General features: G+C 23.2%; 1 protein-coding gene across 6 annotated transcripts; it reads left to right on the top strand.

Annotated features, from left to right (window-relative positions):
* The first annotated feature begins 42 nt into the window (after positions 1–42).
* LOC122501445 (U2 snRNP-associated SURP motif-containing protein) lies at positions 43–19,084 on the top strand. Of its 6 annotated transcripts, XM_043610898.1 has the most exons (20): positions 47–167; positions 247–290; positions 429–545; positions 4,243–4,339; positions 4,421–4,735; positions 4,847–4,911; positions 5,809–5,974; positions 7,304–7,467; positions 7,810–7,869; positions 11,140–11,183; positions 11,356–11,460; positions 11,567–11,794; positions 15,150–15,410; positions 15,508–15,694; positions 15,764–15,950; positions 16,015–16,148; positions 16,246–16,334; positions 16,432–16,633; positions 17,803–17,957; positions 18,319–19,084. In XM_043610898.1, the coding sequence occupies exons 2-20, from the start codon at positions 267–269 to the stop codon at positions 18,605–18,607; spliced, it is 2,889 nt and encodes a 962-aa protein (XP_043466833.1). In that variant the 5' UTR covers positions 47–167; positions 247–266; the 3' UTR covers positions 18,608–19,084. The 6 variants fall into 6 exon arrangements, with proteins under 6 accessions (XP_043466834.1, XP_043466838.1, XP_043466837.1 ...); XM_043610899.1 differs by having other exon boundaries at positions 43–290; positions 15,168–15,410; XM_043610903.1 differs by having other exon boundaries at positions 43–290; positions 15,168–15,410; positions 16,477–16,633; positions 18,319–19,083.
* The last annotated feature ends 1,115 nt before the right edge of the window (positions 19,085–20,199 follow it).

Genomic DNA, 20,199 nt, shown 5'->3' with positions numbered 1-20,199 from the left:
TTTCACTAATTCGTGGCCAACTTCAGTCAGTAGCTTGTGGCTATCTGTGTATGAGATTGAATCAGAGGAGCAACAGAGGAGCATAATATTTTGTTTAAAAATAAAAATTCTCCTTAGCATTGTGTTTACTAATAAAGTAAAACGCAATAAGAAGTGTTTTCTCTAAAGTATAGTTATTTTCAAGTGTTAAATTTACAGTGTTTTTCACGACAGTGGTGATTTTTAATACAAATGCTATATTTGTAGGTTAGGTTTTTTCAGTCACGATGGCGGATAAGGCCATTATGAAGGTACAATTAATTATTTGCAATTTTTCTCTCACTAAATAGAATAATAATATTTATTTACAATAATATTTGATGGATAATTGAAATTTTTCTTTTTTGATAATTTATTAATTCTCTCTTTTTCCCAATGAATTTTAATAGCAAATTACTGAGCAAAAGCTCAAGGCGTTTTCCATCGGCACAATGGGAAAACGACCTCTCAGTAAAAAAGAATTGGAAGAACAACGAAAAAAAGAACAAGAACAAGCTGCAGCGCAGGTAAAATATTAATTTCCTTTCTTTTAAATAATTATTTTCTTTAATTCTTTACTTTAAATGATGCAGTTTTCTTTATTCATTGATTTCTCAATATTTTTATACAAAAATCGTTTTTGAAAAAAGTATGAATATTTTTCCAAAAAAAAAGTATTTTTGTTTCTTATTGATTGATTGAAGTGACTGAAAGTTTCAAAAACGTAAAATAAATTTAATTCCGTGGGCCAATTTTAATAGACAAGATTTTCATTAATCAATGAGTAACAAATTTCAAAAACATCAGGCTTCGGATAGTATAAGTTTTTCGTTTTTTTCGACTTATTTTCAAATAATGCGACTTTTTTACCTTTTTTTCCAAATATTGAACGAAAATACCACATTTTTAGTATAAAATGCAACTTAATTCGATTTTTATAGTTTGAAAAATAACTACAGAAAAATCTTTCAAAAATTATCTTTGAATAATTTCTCCTAATTAAATCTTCGAAATATACAGATAAAAAGATTTTTAATAATTGAAATTTTGTAAAATTTAATTGAAAAAGTGGATTTTTTTTCAAGTATTTTATTACAATTTTCGAAAATCAACTTTTGAAGAATTTTAATTGCAAATTTTGAAAGTAATTAAATTCTCAAAAAATGTAACAGACCTCGGAATTAGGACTTTCTCGACTATTTTCGAAAAATGCGAATTTTTCGACTTATTTTCAAAAATTACGACTTTTTCGACTTTTCTTCCAAATATTGCAAAAAATACTACATTTTTATTATAAAATGCAACTTATTTCGATTTTTATAGAGTCAGGGCTCGAAGTAGGTCCGTAAATCCTGAAAAGTCCGTAACTTTGCTTCAAGTCCGTAAAAGTCCGTTTTTTTTAAAAAAGGTCCGTAAAGTCCGTAATTTCATTCAAAAAGGATGAAAAGTTCGTAAATTGTACGATATAATTTGGAGAATTTTAGAGAAATTACAAATGATTGCAGAAATTCATCAATTATTTTTAAAAGTAATAAAATTCTTCGCCAAAATTTCAATTATCTTTAGAAATATTAAAATTCTTCTCCGAAATTCAATTATTTTCAAAAAATCTAAAAAACATTGTCAACATTTCAATTATCTTTATAAATAAATAGCAAAATTCTTCGACAAAATTCAATTATTTCCAAAAATATTATTAAAATTCTTTAAAAAATTTTAATTATTTTCGTAATTAACAATATTTATCTCACGAATTCAATTATTTTCTAAAGTAATAAAATTCAATTATTTTCAAAAATTTTAATAAAATCCATTGCAAAATTTCAATTACTTTCAAAAGCAATAATATTCTTCGCAAAAATTAAATATTGTTCAATATCTACTATTTTCATAAAATTTACCAAAAGAATTTAATTATTAAAAAAAAAAAAAAATTTAATAAAATTCTACAAATACTTTTAATTATTTTCAAAAAATAATAAAAATTTTACAAGAATTTAATTAATTTAACAAATTTTTTTTATAAATTTCTTCGCAATCATTCAACTATTTTCAAAATTTAATAAAATTTTTACCGGGATTCAATTATTTACGTAAATAATAAAATTCGTTTTAGGAATTCAATTATTTTCAATAGAATTTTAATCGAATTCCTCGAAAAAATTCTTAAAAATTTTATTAAAATTCGTCCAAAGAATTTAATTATTTAAAAATTTGTTGATAAAATTTTTAATAGGAATTGAATTTCAAGAAATATTCAATTATTCAATAAATTATTTATTTTTGTATTTAAATAATTGAATTCTGGTAGTATTTTCTCATAAACATTGATTTAAAAATAGATTTCAGTTAAAATCTTAGATTATAATAATTGAATTATAATAATTGAATTTCTATCAAAAAAGGTTTTATCAAAATTTTTTAAAATGTTTAAATTTCTGCTAAAATTCTGATATTTTTGAAAATAATTGAATTTTTACGAAGAATTTTATTAAGACCTTTGAAAATAATTAAATCTCTGCAAAGATTTTTATTATTTTACGAAAATATTTAAATTCTTGCGAAAAATTTTATTAAAATTTCTGAAAGTAATTGAAGATCTGCTAAGAATTTTGTTATTTTTAATTTATGCCAAGAATTTTATGAAGATTTTTAAAAATAATTGAGTTCCTGTTAATTTTTTACAAGAATTTAATTATTTTTGAAAATTTTAATAAAATTCTTCGCAAGAATTCAATTATTTTCATAAATAATAAATTTCAATGCAGAATTTCAATTATTTTTAGTACAATTTTAATCAAATTTCTCGAAAAATGTAATTATTCTTAAAAATTTTATTAAAATTCGTTGATAGAATTCAATTATTTGAAAATTTGTTGATAACGATTTTTTATGGGAATTGAATTTTAAGAAACGTTTAATTGTTTAATAAATTATTTATTTGCATTTTATTTTTATTAATATAATTGAATTCTAGTAGAATATTCTAATAAAAATTGATTTTTATTTCATAAAAATGAATTTCAGTTAAAATTTTAGATAATAATTGAATATTAAAAGCAATATAGCTTGAATTTTTAAAAATAATTTAATTTTGTAATTAATTTTTTTGAAAAAGTTTAATTGAGTTTTTTAAATATTATTTTTAGTTTCTATTTTCTAATATTTATTTAGTTAATTTGAAAATTGTCAAAGAACTTTTTCGAAAATTATTCAAAATAATCGATATAAAGAAGAATTTTAGATAAAAATTCTTAAAAATAATAATTGAATTGATAATGATTTTAATTATTATAAATTATTTTTATTAATAATTATTATAAAACATGAAGAAATCAATGACTTCGAGTCGAAGACTCGGAATTATCGATTAAAAATTTATCAAAAGTTATCAATAAAAATATTCAAAACTTTAAGAATTTTTAAAGAAAAATAATGTAACTAATAATTTTTTTTAAACAAAAATTTAAATATTTTTGTACTTTTGCTTCCCTTAAATTTTCAAAGAATTTAATTTAAAAATATTTTCAAATTTAATTAATTCCTAAAATTCCTGTTATAACGCTTTAAATATTCAATTATTTTAAAAAATTTTAACTGAAATTTTTTTTAAACTCAATTCCTATCAGAATTTAACTATGAGAATTGAATTATTTAAAATAATTTTTGTAAATTCATAAAATAATGTATTTTCAAAAATACAATTCTGAAAAAAATTATGTTTTCAAAAAATAGTAATTAATATATTGATTAGATAGTCTATGAAATATTTTACGTTGTTTCTAATTCAAGATATGGCAAGCAATTCCTAGAAAGTGTTTTAATATTAAGATCTCACAATCTTATCTGTAAAAAAATCGAATATAAAAATTTTCTCAGTTTTTGAGACGAAAGTACTTATTGGAAAAATATATTGTTCGTAACACAAAATGATTATAAATCAATGTTATCTAATTTGATCGCTAGCAAGCAAATACAATTTTTTCTTTAATTTCATTTACAAAAAATTATTAATTAAAAAAATTGTAACTGCATCATAGACGTAACTTATTTTTAAAAAAATATTTAGATATTTTTTTTCAGCAAATATTCTCAGGTATTTATGAATAAAAAAAAGTATTTTTGAAAAAAGTCTGTTTCTTTTTTTTTGTAAAATAATAACACTGAGATAATTTTTTCTAAAAAAAAGCTATTGTTAATGTAAAAATGTTTTCTTCTTAATAGGCTTTTGAAGAATTTGTCGCAACATTTCAAGACACTCCAAATAAGCCAACTAATAAAGTTTGGGTAAAAGCCGGTACTTACGATGCTGGAAAAAGACGTAAATATCTATAATTATTTAATAAAATGTTTGTAAACGATTCTATGAGAGAAAAAATTGATGAATACTTTTTTTTTACAGAGGAAGATACGAGAGAAAAGGGCAAACTTTATAAACCTCAGTCGAAAATATCAGAAATGGTTGACAATAGATCGTCAGCGGAACAAGCGCAAGAATATGCGAGGCTCCTTGGTTCGAATGAGAGGAAAATTGATAGACTTGGTAAAAAGAAGAAGGAAGGCGAAAAGAAAAAGAGTAATTTAGAATTATTTAAAGAGGAACTTAAAATGATACAAGAAGAAAGAGAGGAAAGACATAAATATAAAGGAGTCGTGAAAACAGTTTTAACCACATCTTCGGAAGATCCGATGATGGCAGCTTTAAAATGCGTAGAAGGTAGAATTAAATGAGTTAAAAATTCATTTTTCCTCTAGTTCATTTCATCTTTAATTTTTTTTGTTCCTTTTGGTTCCTAAAGGCACTCTGAAACATATTTTTCATTTACAGATGGCTCTTTTGACAACGGAGATCCCAATACTACAAATTTATATCTGGGGAATTTGAATCCTAAGGTAATTTTTATTTTTCACAATTCTTGTTTTAATATCTTTATTTCAAAAGTTGGATTAAAATATTCCATTTTTTTTATCACCGTTGAGTTTACACATTACATTATTTTCATAAATTACAATATTCATCCCAAGAATTCAATTATTTTCAAAAGTAATAAAATTCTTCGAAGAAATTTAATTATTTTTAAAAATTTTCACGAATATCTCGTCAAGAATTCAATTATCTTTACAAATAGCAACATTTTTCGCCAAAAATTCAATTATTTTCAAAAATTTATAAAAATCTTTGCAAAAGTTCAATTACTTTCAAAAGTTTTTTGCAATTCAATAATTTCCAATATTTACTATTTTCATAAAATTTATCAACAGATTTAATTATAGAAAAAACTTTTTGACACAATTCTTCGAAAAGATGCAATTATTTTCATAAATAATAAAATTTCATTTACGAATTCAATTATTTTCAACTTCTTGAAAAATGCAAATTATTATTAAAAAAATTTTTAAAACTAGAGAGAAGAATTCAGTTTTAAGAAACATTCAATTATTCAATAGAATACAATAAAATTTGTTGCAATAATTCAAATATTTCCATAAATAACATTTAATTCGTCGCAGAAAATCAATTATTTTCAAAAAATTTTAAGTAATTTTGCGAAAGAGTTCAATTATCTTGATAACCAACAAAATCGCATAAATTCTTCCTATAAAATCAATTATTCTAAGGAATTTTAATAAAATTCTTTTCCAAAATTCAATTATTTTGATAAATATCAAAATTCATCACAAGAATCCAATTCTTTTGAAAAGTAATAAAATGACAAAAAATTATAATAAATAATTAAAAAGAAAAAGAAAGAAAGAGATTTTTTTACAAAAATGTTTTTTTGTCAACAGATCACAGAACAACAGTTAATGGAGATTTTTGGAAAATTTGGCCCATTGGCTAGTATAAAAATAATGTGGCCCCGTAGCGATGAAGAAAAAGCTAGACAAAGAAATTGTGGTTTCGTTGCGTTCATGAGCCGTAGAGATGGAGAGCGAGCGCTGAAAAATTTAAACGGTAAGTTTGTCAAAAATGTTTGCAGTATTGTTAATTAATTTAGAATTAGAATTAATTAGAAATAATAATAATAATAATAACTAATTATGATAATAATAAGAACAAAATTATTATAATAATAGCACTGGTCGAAAAAATTTTAAATCCGAAAAGTTAAGATTTTCAAAAAAACACAAATCAGATTCTTTGAAAAATTTAAAATTCCAGACACAAAAGCCAAAAATTATTTTTTATATCTCATCTACTAAAACCTATTCTTAGAAACAATTCAGTTATTTTTAAAAATTTTTCGATGTTTAATTATTTTGAATAATTACTATTTTCATAAAAATTTCCCAAAAGAATTCAATTATTTTTAAAATCAATTTTTATAAAATTCTTTGCTAACTAAACTGACTTATTAAATGATAAGTGTTGACTGAAATTGTCTTCCTATCAAACAAATTAAATTATTCTTTGCTAACATTCAATTATTTTCATAAATAATTAAATATTCACAGAAATTCAATTTATTATTTTAAAAAAATTGAATTCTTTGCAAGAATTCAATTATAAATAAGTTTTAGTTTTTCAAAAATTGAATTCTGGAATAATTCACAAGGTTGACACAAAATTTTGATTTCAAACAAATTATGACTTTTCCTTGACCCTAAAAAAAAATTCTGATCCACTCTAAAAATAATTAGCAAATACTAAAAATAAATTCTATTATATTTATTTGCGAAATTCTTTAATTATAAAATTATTCAAAACGCATCAATAGTTTTTACTCTAACTTCTTTAAAATTATTTTTAATATTTAAATTTAATTGTTGTCTGGAATTTTTAACTAAAATTCTTCTCTAAATCAATTATTTTTAAAAATATTTGAGAAAGTTCCCTATTTCCCCTAAAATACTTTTTAGGGGCACTGTGAAGCCTGCGATTATTAATATAGATTTTAACTTCACTAGTCTAAGTTTCTGGACATGATTAATTTTCCACTACCCTGAAAATTACTCTTTTAATAAAATTTTGTCGACCAGTGTAATTTATTAATTATAATTATAATAATTTTTAGTTAATTGAATTAATAATTAATTGGTTAATTAAAACAGTGTACATAAAATTTCTTCTTAAATTTTCATTTAACAGTAGTTAATTAAAATTGTTATTTAAAAATTAGTATCTAGAATATTGTGTTTTGTAAATTTGGAATTATTTCGTTCGTTTAAAAAATATAAATGCTCTTGAAAAGAAATGTGAGTTGTACTAATCGATCTTTGAAAAAATGTGTTTTTTCATATGCAAAATGGTTAAAAATATTTGACTGGCGTTGTGATGAGATAGGTCGAGATATAATGCAATATGAAATGAAGTTGGGCTGGGGTAAAAGTGTGCCAATACCGCCATATCCCATTTACATTCCGCCTGCTTTAATGGAAATAACGCAGCCACCACCGCCTTCTGGACTTCCATTTAATGCTCAACCTCATCGTCGCGACAAGCACAAGGTACACTTATCTGACCAATCAAGGGGCGAGTTAATAAAAGCAATTCTCTTTCATATTTTAAACACCTTCGTTTTACTGATTCGTTCGATTTAATCCCCAAAAACTAGTTATTAATTCATTAATTAATAGCGTGTTAAAATTTTCAAAAATCATTTCTCTCTTTTTATCTCGCAACGAATAGAAGAAATCATATCTTTTTGGATGATTTTTTTGTTTCTCTATACATTGACTTTGGGCGGTATAGATTATATTAAATGTTTCTTTTTGTTGTTGATAATTTAAAAATTAATTGCAAGAAAACAATCATAATCGTGTGACTATAATTTTCAAACATAATCTCAGATACCACGTATTCGCAACCACCAGACCTTGGAGCCGCAGGAGAAGGAAAACTTTGAAAAGGTAAAGTTATTGTCTTCTGTTAGAAAACATACGCAAATTTTTATTCGCTGATGCCCGGAAAAATTCATAACAGAAAAAAAAGAATTACAGGGTTGCCACAGGTCAGGGAAAAGTCAGGGATTTTTATTAAAAGTACTGGAAAAAATTTAATTTTTAAAATTCATAAGAAAATGTTGAATTTTGGTGTTTTTTCTTTTGTTTGCCTCATAAACTGTGAAATTAACACAAAACCTTCAATCTTTTCTATTTCTGACAATAATTTCTAATTAAATAACTTCATTCATAAAATAGATAAATTTTAGTTAAAAACACTAAAAACTTTGCATTTTAGAGAAGTTACAAATGATCGCAAAAATTCAATTATGTTCAAAAATTAGAAAAAAAATCTCATCAACAATTCAATAGACCTTTTCATTTCAATTCGGAAGTCGCGAATGCGCCTGCGCAGCAACCATGACAGTTCACCAATTTTAAAAGTTTCGGCCCTGTTCTATTAACATGTGTTAAAACTTTACTTTTGCTCATGTTTTTATAGAGAAAAGAAAATGTGTCCGGTGCAAAATTGGTATCAAATTTAAACATAAAAACACGCAGTTAAATTTGCAATTAAAAATATCACTGCAGTGCAGAAAACAGTCAACTAAAAGAAGAAAAAAGAGTTGGTTCCAGAGTGAGGTTATGTTTACTATATATTGACATATTGTTATTCGCTGATGAAATGTGAAAAACATAATAGTTACCTCTTTCACTTTTATTTATTATTTTTATTAACGTTGCATGTAGAAATGCAAAAAAACTAAAATAAATTATTGATATTTCAAAAATAACTTATTGATAAAATAATTAATATATGCTCCGTCCTTAATTTTTTCATTAAATTTATTCCAGTATTTGTTATAATTATTATACTCCATTTTTATGCAATATATAATAATTATTAGAACACTTTTTATAATTTTTTCATATCTGAATAATGCAATAGCTGTAAACAGGGCCGAAACTTGAAACGGAACTTCAATTCCATATAACGCATGCGCAAAGAAAATAATTGAAATGAAAAGGTCTATTATCTTTATAAATAATAAAATTCTTCTTCTAAATTCAATTACTTAAAAAAATTTAATACAATTTTTGGCCAAACTGTAATTATTTTCAAAAATTTTTCTCAATTCAATGATTTTCAATGTCTACTATTTTAATAAAAAATTTTCCCGAAGAATTTAATTATTTAAAACAAATTTTGATAAGATTCTACCAAAACATTTAATTATTTTCATAAATAGTAAAAATTCACAAGAATTTAATTATTTACAATTATTTACAAATTTATTATAAATTTCTTCGTAATAATTTTCATTTATTTCATAAACTATACAATTTTTTTACAGAGATTCAATTATTTTCGTAAATAATAAAATTCTTTTTAGGAATTCAATTATTTTCATAAATAGTAAAACTCATCGCAGAATTTCAATTTTAATCGAATTCCTCGAAAAATGTAATTATTCTTAAAAATTTTATTAAAATTCGTCGAAAGAATTCAATTATTTTCATAAAATTCCATAAAATTCTAAAAAAAAACAATTCAATTATTTTCAAAAGTAATAAAATTCTTCGCAAAAATTCAATTATGTTTAAAAATTTTTTCAAACTCTTCTCAAAATTTTAATTACCTTTATAAATAATTAAATTGTTCTCCACAATTTAATTATTTTCAAAAAATTTTAATAAAATTTTATGCAAACATTTAATTATTTTCAAAAATAATAACATTCTTTTGAAGGATTCAATTACTTTTATAAATAGTAAATTTCTTTGCAGAAATTCAATTACAAGTATCAATTAATTTTAATAAAATTGAATTAATCAAATTTTCAATTATAATTTTGAGCAATACAAGATTATTTTAAAAAGTTGAAAAAATTCTTTGTTTAATTCAATTATTTTCCAAATTTTTAATTAAAATTATTAAAAAAAACATTATTTTCAAAAAATTTAAAGAAACTCGTCCAATGAATTTAATTATTCTTAAAAACTCTAATAAAAAGTTTGAAAGCTACTTGTAGATTTATTTGTCTTCGAATGAAAATAAATTTAAATTTGATGAGAAAGAAAACCGGGAAAAATTAGGACAAAGCCGGAAATTTTGTTAAACGAAAATAGTAGACAGCCTGTAATTGAATATTAAATGCATTATAGCGTGAATTTTTTAGAAATAATTGAATTTTGAAAAGGTTTCAAATTAAAATCTTTGAAAATTTGAATTTTTCATACTAATAATTCTGTAGAATTAATTTTTTTTTGAAAATGTTTAATTGAATTGTTTTTAAAATTATTTAAAGTTTTTATTTTCCAATATATATTTAATTAAAGAATTTGTGAATAATTAAAATTCCGTATAAAATTGAATTGTTAACAAATGAATTTGAAAATTATTAAAAAACTTTTTCAAAAATTATTAAAAATAATTGATTTAAAGAGAAATTTTAGTTAAAAATTCTAAAAAAATAATATAATTGAATTGAATTGATGAAAATAATTTTGAAGAAGTTATAGTAACAATATTCTTTTATAATATAAAAAAAATAATGATTTTATCACACGGACATGTTTTATAATAATATTCTTAAAAGTTATTGAATTTGAATCTTTTGAAGAATTTTAATTCCTATGAAAAAATAATAATGATTAAATATTTATTTAAAAACGAAGTTATTGATGTTTTCGAATAACTTTACTTTTGAAGAAATTTGTAAATAAATGTAATGGAACATTTTTTTTTTTTTTTTGAGTATCTAATAATTTTTAAAGTGAATCAGAATATTCTTTAGGGTTAGGGAAAAAGAAAAAAAATTTTGTCTGGAAAGTCAGGAAAAAACAAAATTAAATTTTTGTAGCAACCCTGAAATAGAAAGTTGATAATAAAACATTTATTTTTATTTTGAAGAATGTTTTAATTTTGAAAAGATAAATTGTTTTCTCAGTAAGGTTAAAGATAATAATTGAAAAATAATGATAGAAAGAGAATAACTTGGTGTTAATCAGTTAATTTGGTAAGTTTAAAAAAGTTTTGTTGAATAATTTGTAAAATTGTAAGAGCGGAGGCGTTGGTGCCTACCGTAGAAAAAGTGGAATTCAAATTTTCAAAGACTTCTCTAATCGTCCTTTAAAATTATCTTGAATTGTTCCCGTCCATTCTTGGGGGTGCATTCCGATGTTTTGGATGACAATCTGTACCACTCTATCGACACACTTACTGGGCCTTGACAGATTTTGCAGAATGCAGTTGTCAAAGTGGTTATTCCGACGGAAAGGTATTTTTAGATTTTAATCTTATGTAGACTTTTATACAGATTCCTGTAAGTATGATCGTATTCCGCCTTCTTCCCTATCCACGTTCTCTTTTTCCTTAAAAAAAAAAAACAAACATTTCTTCGTCTTGTCTATGGAAATTTGGTTATTTAAATGAGACTGCGCGCCTTATAGGAACTTAGTCATGTTGATACATAGAATGGTGGAATTTGTCATTCGAGAGGGACCCATGTTTGAAGCAATGATTATGAATCGAGAAATATCAAATCCCATGTTTCGGTTAGTAATTATTTTCTAATACTTGTTCTTTTTTTCTCATCACTCAAAAAAAGTGATCAGAATGTCAAAGACTTCAAAATATAATTTTTGGAATATTTTCTTTCAGATTTTTATTTGAAAACTATTCACCGGCACATACTTATTATCGTTGGAAATTGTATTCCATTCTTCAAGGAGATTGTCAAAAAGAATGGCGAATTGAAGATTTTAGAATGTTTAAAGGAGGAAGCGTTTGGAGACCTCCGCCAATCAATCCATGGACTCAGGGAATGCCAGAGGAATTAATTGAAATTGAAGAAAGACAAGAGCCTAGAAGGGGGAGTCTGTCAAACAGGTATTATTTTTTATTCCTTATTTTCTTTCTTATGATATTTTTATAAAACATAATAATAGAGTCAAAGTACCAGTTACGACGCGATTATAATAGAAATTCGACAATTATAATGAAACTTACAAGCTTCACAGTCTGTCCCCTTTTTTTAATTTTGGCCCCTAAATGTACCCTATTTTCAAAAGTTTTTTGCAATTCAATAATTTTCAATATTTACTATTTTCATAAAATTTATCAACAAATTTAATTATAGAAAAAACTTTTTGAAACAATTCTACGAAAAGATTCAATTATTTTCATAAATAATAAAATTTCATTTACGAATTCAATTATTTTTATCGCAGAATTTCAAATATTTTTAATATAATTTTAAATAAATTCCTCGAAAAATGCAATTATTTGTCTTCACGTAAAGTTAGCGTTTTTTGATTCAAAATTTTGTTTACTTCGAATTGTTATGTCAAAAGTTTGACAGTTAATTTGTAAATAATAAAATAAGTGAAGTAAGAAAATTTAACCCAAATTTAAAAAAACTCAATAAAGAAATTCAGAAAGAAATTAGGTTTTTGAAGAATTGTAATTAAAATTCTTTGATGATATACTTTGAATTCTCGAAAATAATTTTAAAAAAAATTGAAACAATTGTAAATTTTGTAAAATTAACAAGAATTAACAAGAATTTTATAGGGATTAATATTAAAAGATTTTTAAATCAAATTATTTGTAAATTTAAGGGAAGCAAAAAAAATAAACATATTAAAATTTTTATTTAAAAAAAATTGAATTTTGGAATAATTACAGTTGCAATTTTTAGAAATAATTAAATTTCAATAAATTCAATAAATTTCAATAATAATATTAACAGGGCTCGAACTAGGTCCGTAAATCCCGTAAAAGTCCGTAACTTTGCTTAAAGTCCGTAAAAGTCCGTTTTTTTTTAAAAAAAAGGTCAGTAAAGTCCGTAATTTGATTGAAAAAGGTCCGTAAAGTTCGTAAATTATACAATATAATTTGGATAATTTTAGAGAAATTACAAATGATTGTAGATAATTCAATTATTTTCAAAAGTAATAAAAATTTTTTTGCAAAAATTCAATTATGTTCAAAATTTTTTAAAAATTCTCGTCAAAATTTCAATTATCTTTAGAAATAATTAAATTCTTCTCCGAAATTCAAAAATTTTAATAAAATTCTTGTCACAATTTCAATTTTTTATAAAAATTTTCCTCAATTCAATGATTTTTAATAGGTATCTACTATTCTAATAAAATTTTCCAATAGAATTCAATTATCTAAAGAAAAAATTTAATAAAATTCTACACAAACCTTTTATTTAATTATTTTCACAAAATAATAAAAATTCCCCAGAAACTCAATTATTTACAAATTTTATATAAATTTCTTAGCCATAATTTAATTATTTTCATAAATAATAAAATTCTTTTTAAGACTTCAATTATTATTTTCACAAATAATAATAAAACTCATCGCAAAATTTCATTTATTTTTAATAAAATTTCAATCAAATTTCTCGAAAATGTAATTATTCATAAAAATTTTATTAACATTCATCAAAAGAATTCAATTATTTAAAAATTTGTTGATAAAATTCTTTATATGAGAATTTATTTTTAAGAAGCAATCAATTATTTATTTTTGTATTTAAATAACCGAATTCTCGTAGAATTTTCAAATCAAAACTGATTTGAAAATTAATTTTTTTTGAAATTTTTTTGTTAATAATTGAATATTAATAGCATTGGAGCATGAATTTTTAGAAAAAATTAAATTTTGAAAAGGTTTCAAATTAAAATCTTGAAAAATCTGAATTTTTCGTACTTTTCAACTAACAATTCTGTAGAATTATTATTTTTTTTAAAAGTTCTCGTGAAAATTGTAATTATTCTCTTTTCAAATAATAGAATTCTTCGCAAAATTGTTTTCAAAACTTTTAATAAAATTATTGTCAAAATTTCAATTATCTTTGAAAATAATAAATTTCTTCTCCGAAATTTAATTATTTTCGAAAATTTTAATAAAATTCTTGTCATAATTTCAATTTTTTATAAAAATTTTCCTCAATTCAATGATTTTTAATAGATATCTACTATTCTAATAAAATTTTCCAAAAGAATTCAATTATCTAAAAAAAAATTTAATAAAATTTTAATTATTTTCACAAAATAATTAAAATTTCACAGAAATTTCATTATTTACAAGTTTTTTTTCTATTAATTTCTTCGCAGTCATTCAATTATTTTCATAAACAATAAAATTTTTACAGGTATTCAATTATTTTGGTAAATAATAAATTTCTGATTGGGAATTCAATTATTTTGATAAATAATACAATCCATTGCAGAATTTCTTTTATTTTTAATCGAATTTCTCGAAAAAATGTAATTATTCTTAAAAATTTAATTAAAATTCGTCTAAAGAATTAAATTATTTAAAAATTTATTAATAAAATTCTTTATGAGAATTTAATTTTAAGAAACATGCAATCATTCAATAAATTGTTTTTTGGTATATTTAAATAATTGAATTCTAGTAAAATTTTCTTATAAAAATTGATTTAAAAATGGATTTATGTTAAAATTTTGGGTTATAATTGAATATTAAAAGCATTAGAGCGTACATTTTTAGAAATAATTGAATTTTGAAAAGGTTTCAAATTAAAATCTTTGAAAATTTGAATTTTTTATATTTTTAACTAACAATTTTGTGGAATACATTTTTTTGAGAAAGTTTAATTGCGGATTTTTTTAATATTATTCGAAGTTTTTATTTTCTAATATATATTTAATTGAAGAATTTACGAATAATAGAAATTTCGTAAAATTGAATATTGTAAACAAATTGAATTTGAAAATTGTCAAAGAACTTTTTCGAAAATTATTAAAAATAATCGATTTTAAGAAGAATTTTAGTTAAAAATTCAAGAAAATAATAATTGAATTGATAATGATTTTATCACTCTGTCATCTTTAATTATTAGAGGAACATGAAGAAATCGAACACTCCTAGTCGAAGACTCGGAGTGATTGATTTCTTCATGTTTTATAGTTATGGCAATTTTAATTTATAGTTTTAAGTAAAATGTTCTCTTATTTGACTCGGACTGGTTATATTTTTATCAGTAATTGGTCCGTAATTTTTTATTTTTGGTCCGTAAAGTCCGTATTTTTAAATACTTTCACTGGTTCGAGCCCTGTATTAATTATCGAGAAATATGATTTTGATTGTTTAATAAAAATAATAATTTATTAAAAACATTGAATAATTTTGTAACATAAATGTTGCAATTATGTAATTGATGTAACGATTTTTTGATATATTTACGATTGTACATAAACAGGCAAATAATTGATTTTAGTCAAAGAGATCGTTTGGAAGATTTGTTGCGTAATATTTCTCCTGAACGAATAAGAGTTGCAGAAGCAATGGTATTTTGTATAGAACATGCGGAAGCAGCTGAAGAAATTTGCGATTGTATCACAGAATCTCTTTCAATTTTGCAAACACCTGTGAACAAGAAGATAGCCAGACTCTATCTTATTTCTGATATTTTGCACAACTGTGGCGTTAAAATTACAAATGCCACAATCTACAGAAAAGCGTAAATATTTCTTCACTTTTTAATATTAATATTAACTGTCTTTGTCTAATCATTGTGTTGAAAGAGGATAAAAAATAATATTGCATTTTAATTTAAGGTTCGAATCACGCCTGCTGGAAATTTTTAATGAGGTTCATCAGGCTTATAAACAATTTGACAGTAGATTAAAAGCAGAAGGATTTAAAGTTCGTGTGATGCGAATGTTCAGAGCTTGGGAAGACTGGGCTGTTTATCCTCGAGACTTTCTTGTCAAACTTCAAAATTCCTTCCTTGGACTTGTTATGGTGAGTGGATTATTTTCTTTTTTTCAAATTGGAAACTTGTCATATGTTGTAATTAATTTATAATTTTAGCCAGAAGAACCGGAAAAGGAACACGACGAAGACATCGATGGAGCACCACTTTCGGATACAGATGCAGAAGCAACTGAAGATTTGGACGGCGTTCCTCTTGATGGTGCGGCTCTTCTGAAAGGCGCCATAAAACTTGGCCTCACACCTCAACCAGGTTCCCATTACGATGACATTGACGGAGTACCGAGTAAGTTGAAAAAATGTAGTTTTACATATTTTTTCTATCATTTTAATCATTTGTTTTGTAATAGTGGATGAAGACATTGATGGTATTCCGATGGACGACGAAGACAATGATAATGCAAAATCTAAAGATGATGATAAAAAATCAGCAATGCCTGCAGGATTCGTTCCATCGAGATGGGAAACTGTCGATCCAGATCAGGTATTAAATATAAATTAAGATCTAATAGAAATTCGAAATTATTATTAATAATTGAAAAATAAAATTTTTTATACCGACTTGTTTTAAATATTTTCAGATCGAGGCACAGGCAATGACGACAAGTAAATGGGAGGAATTAGAACAAAACGATGATTCAAATTCACAAGATGCCAGTATGGATTCAAGGTGAAATTTACGTTTCAATTTTTTAATTGTACTTCACTGAATATCGAATTTTGATAATATTTTTAAAAATAACTTATGCATTTTAATTCAATTACAGTAGTAACGATAACAAGAATATTTCTATGCACCTAAATTCTAGCAGCCGTGATTATAATGAAGAAAGAAGAAATCGACTGCGCGAAATTGAAGTCAAAGCCATGCAGTATCAGGATGAATTGGAGAGCGGAAGAAGGTCCATTAAAGGCGGAATGACCATTCAAGCCCAGGTTGAACATTATCGAAAAAAATTAATTAGAAAGGTAAATTTACTTTCAAATATTTATTCTACTTTATTCGCTCACTTTTACTGTATTAATTTTCATTTTATTATTTTATTTTATTAATAAGAACAATAATAGTATTAATAAATACAATACTTTTTATTATAAATCAAATTTATATTAATAATAATCGTTGTATTCCTGTAATTTATTCGCAGTCTGAAGTAAGTTGTTTACTTTTTTGTTTCCTAACTTTTTAAGTAATTTTTCTCGCTTTAAATTTTTTTTAATATTAAAATTAATGCATTGAAAATCACTGAATTCTTGCAAAAAATTTTATCAAAAAAGTGGAAAATAATTGAATTTTATAGAATGAATTTTGCTATTTATGAAAAAATTGGATTTTTAAGCAGAATTTCATTGACCATTTTTAAAATACATAATGGAATTTTTTTTAATAATTTTAATTGAAAATTTTGAAAGTAGTTGAATTTTATGAAGAATTTCTTTCAAGTTTAAAAAATAATTGTGTTTGTTAATAATTGAAATTCAACAATTGATTATTAAATTTTTATTAAAATATTGAAAATAAAGGTCAAAAGTTAAAAGGTTTCAATTTGAAATTTTAGAAAATTTCTATTCTCAATAAATTTAATTAGAAATTTTAAAGAACTTAAATTTTTGAATAATTTTAATAATTCAAATTCTTCTGAAATTAGTGGAAATATTACAAATGATTGCAGAAATTCAATTATTTTCAAAAGTAATAAAATTTTTACAGAAATTTAATTAACAAATCTGAATTTTTTATACTTGTAACTAACAATTGTGTAGAATTAATTTTTTTGAAGAAGTATGATTCAATTTTTTTTTTATTATTAAAAGTTTTTATTTTCTAATATATAGGTATTTAATTGAAGAATTTCCGAATAATCGAAGTTTTGAAAAATTGAATTGTAAACAAATGGATTTGAAAATTCTCAAAGAACTTTTTCAAACATTATTAAAAATAATTGATTTAAAGAAGAATTTTAGTTAAAAATTGTAGAAAATAATAATTGAATTGAAATGATGAAAATAATTTTGAAAAAGTTACAGTAACAATATTCTTATATTGTAAAATAATGATTTTATCACTCTGTCATTTTTAATTATTATAAGATATTAAATTTCAAAAAGGTTTGAATTTGAAATTCCTGTTTTTACAGAGTGAAAGAGAAATGAAAGAAAGAAAAAGTGAAGACCGTGAAGATGAGAGACGAAGGGAGAAAAAGCGAAGTGTTTCCCCGGACTCGCCAGTTCATTACAGAGACAGAAGAAGAAATTCACCTAGTCCTCCTCCAAAATCTTGTAGTCGTTACAGGTACGTCATTTTTCAAATTACTTCGAAATTTAAATTTTAAACCGAAAAATTGTATTCAATGCTTTTTTGTAGGTTTACCCAAAAAACATTTTTGTAAGTTAATTTATGTTTATTTTTAAATTCTGGAAATTTTGTCTAATTTCATTGAAATAAATTTTATATTTTAATGAATTTTATTTTAACTATTGAAAATTATTTTAAAAAATAATCTTATTTTTGAAGAATTCTAATTGAAAATTAGTCGTCAAATTAAATTTTTCAACAGCTACATTTTACTATTTTTTTCAGTCTTAAAAGCTATTTTTTCAAAATTAATTATTATCGTGTTTAGATTTCTTATATTTAATTAATTTTCGTTCAGGTCACGCAGTCGATCACCGCGCAGCAAACGCAGATCGCGATCGCCGCATAAGAAGCGAAATAATCCAGTGGTGACACCATCGCCGCCTCGAATTCGAAGAACACCTTCGCCTCCGTTTTCCTCGCGATCATCGCGCAGATCACCAGTCAGTGAACGAAGCGATAGAAAAAGACGAATTCGATCGCCATCGATGTCACCGCCTCCACCGCCAAGAACATCGTCGAAACATAGATTGAGCAGTCCACCGTCACCATCGCCCAGGAAACACAGACATAAGCACAAATATTAAATTTTCTCTCCAATTTTTATTCAAGATTGAATTGTGAAATCAAGGTAAAGTAAAGTGTCTTTTTAACAATCTTCTTATAGAAGGTTATTCACTTTTTTTTAAGACTTATACAACGTGAAGTGAAACTCAAGCATAATTCTGTTCTAATTTATACTGTCTTTAAATATTGTAGATTACACAGTCACACATGTATAAACTTTCAGGAATTTTCTTCAGACTTTCCATTTCGACAGAAATAAGATAATTATTGTACATTGTTAATTTTTTATTTAAACTACAACAAAGCACGTTTGTTGTACTGAATTTACAAAAATTTTCGTGTTACCTTTTAGAGTGACACTAAAAATTTTGTATTCTATTTGTAAATTGCTTCGATGAGAGAACTTTTTTTTTTTATCAATTTGGTATAATTATCAACGGAATATTTACATTTTTTATTTCATCGTCGCATAAACTCAAAAAAAAAAAAATACGTTTGTTAATATAATGCTAAGTAATAAAAACAAGTTTAGAATATAAACTATTTCTATAATATTTTTCCCGGAAGTATTTTCTAATTAGTTTACTTTTAATTTTTAGCTGAAAATTGATTTTTTTAATATGACAAAGTATTTTAATAGTTGATAATCAATTTTTGTAAAGTAAATGTATTTACATCTAAAAAAACTTAAAAAATTTTTATTACCGTTTGTTTCTACTATTAGATATTAATTTATTGTTAAATATGTCAGTTACCATATTTTTGTCCCAAGAAAGCAGAAGTAAAATTAGTAAATAGAAAGGGAAAATGTCAAGAAATTCATCAGATTTGCTTGAAATTCGTATTGTTGCGATTCGATCGAAATTCGTTTCTCGGGGGTTTTTTGGGGTCACTGAATTTGAATTTGATGTTTATTTTACAAAATTCAAAATGGCGGATCCAATATGGCCACCACATTTTTTTAATGTTAATGTCTTTGGAAGAATTCAATTATTTTTGTAAATAGTAAAACTCTTTGCAGAAATTCAATTATTTTCAAAACAATTTTAATTGAATTCCTCGACAGAATTAAAATATTTTCATAAAATTCAATTATTTCCTAAAATTTTAATAAATTCCTCAAAACAATTCAACTATTTTTATAAATACTAAAATTCTTTGCAGAAATTAAATTTTTTTTTAATCCACTTTAAATGAAATTACACGAAAGAATTTAATTATTTTCAAAAATTTCCATCAAATTCAATTTCAACAAGAATTTGAAATTCTCTAAAAATAATTCAATTATTCTCAAAATATTTTTAAAAATTCTATAGGAAAATTTAATTTACTTTCAATGCAATTTTTAAATATATATATTCGTCAAAAAAATTGAAAAAATTCAAATTATTTTCAAAAAATGATAAAATTCTTCTGATGAAAACAATTATTTTGAATATGCTTAATTTTAATAAAATTCTTTACAAAAATTTAATTATTTTCAAATATTTCTTTAAAATTCTTCAAAACAATTCAATTTTTCCTAAAATTTTAATAAATTCTTTGATTATTTCAATTATTTTTATAAATATAGTAAAAGTCTTTGCAGAAATTCAATTCTTTTCAAAACAAT

Source organism: Leptopilina heterotoma, unplaced genomic scaffold (assembly GCF_015476425.1).
Source record: "Leptopilina heterotoma isolate Lh14 unplaced genomic scaffold, ASM1547642v1 Lhet_21, whole genome shotgun sequence".
Lineage (NCBI taxonomy): Eukaryota > Metazoa > Arthropoda > Insecta > Hymenoptera > Figitidae > Leptopilina > Leptopilina heterotoma.
The sequence above is the reverse complement of the archived record's forward strand: the minus strand, read 5'-3'. Positions and strand labels throughout refer to the sequence as shown.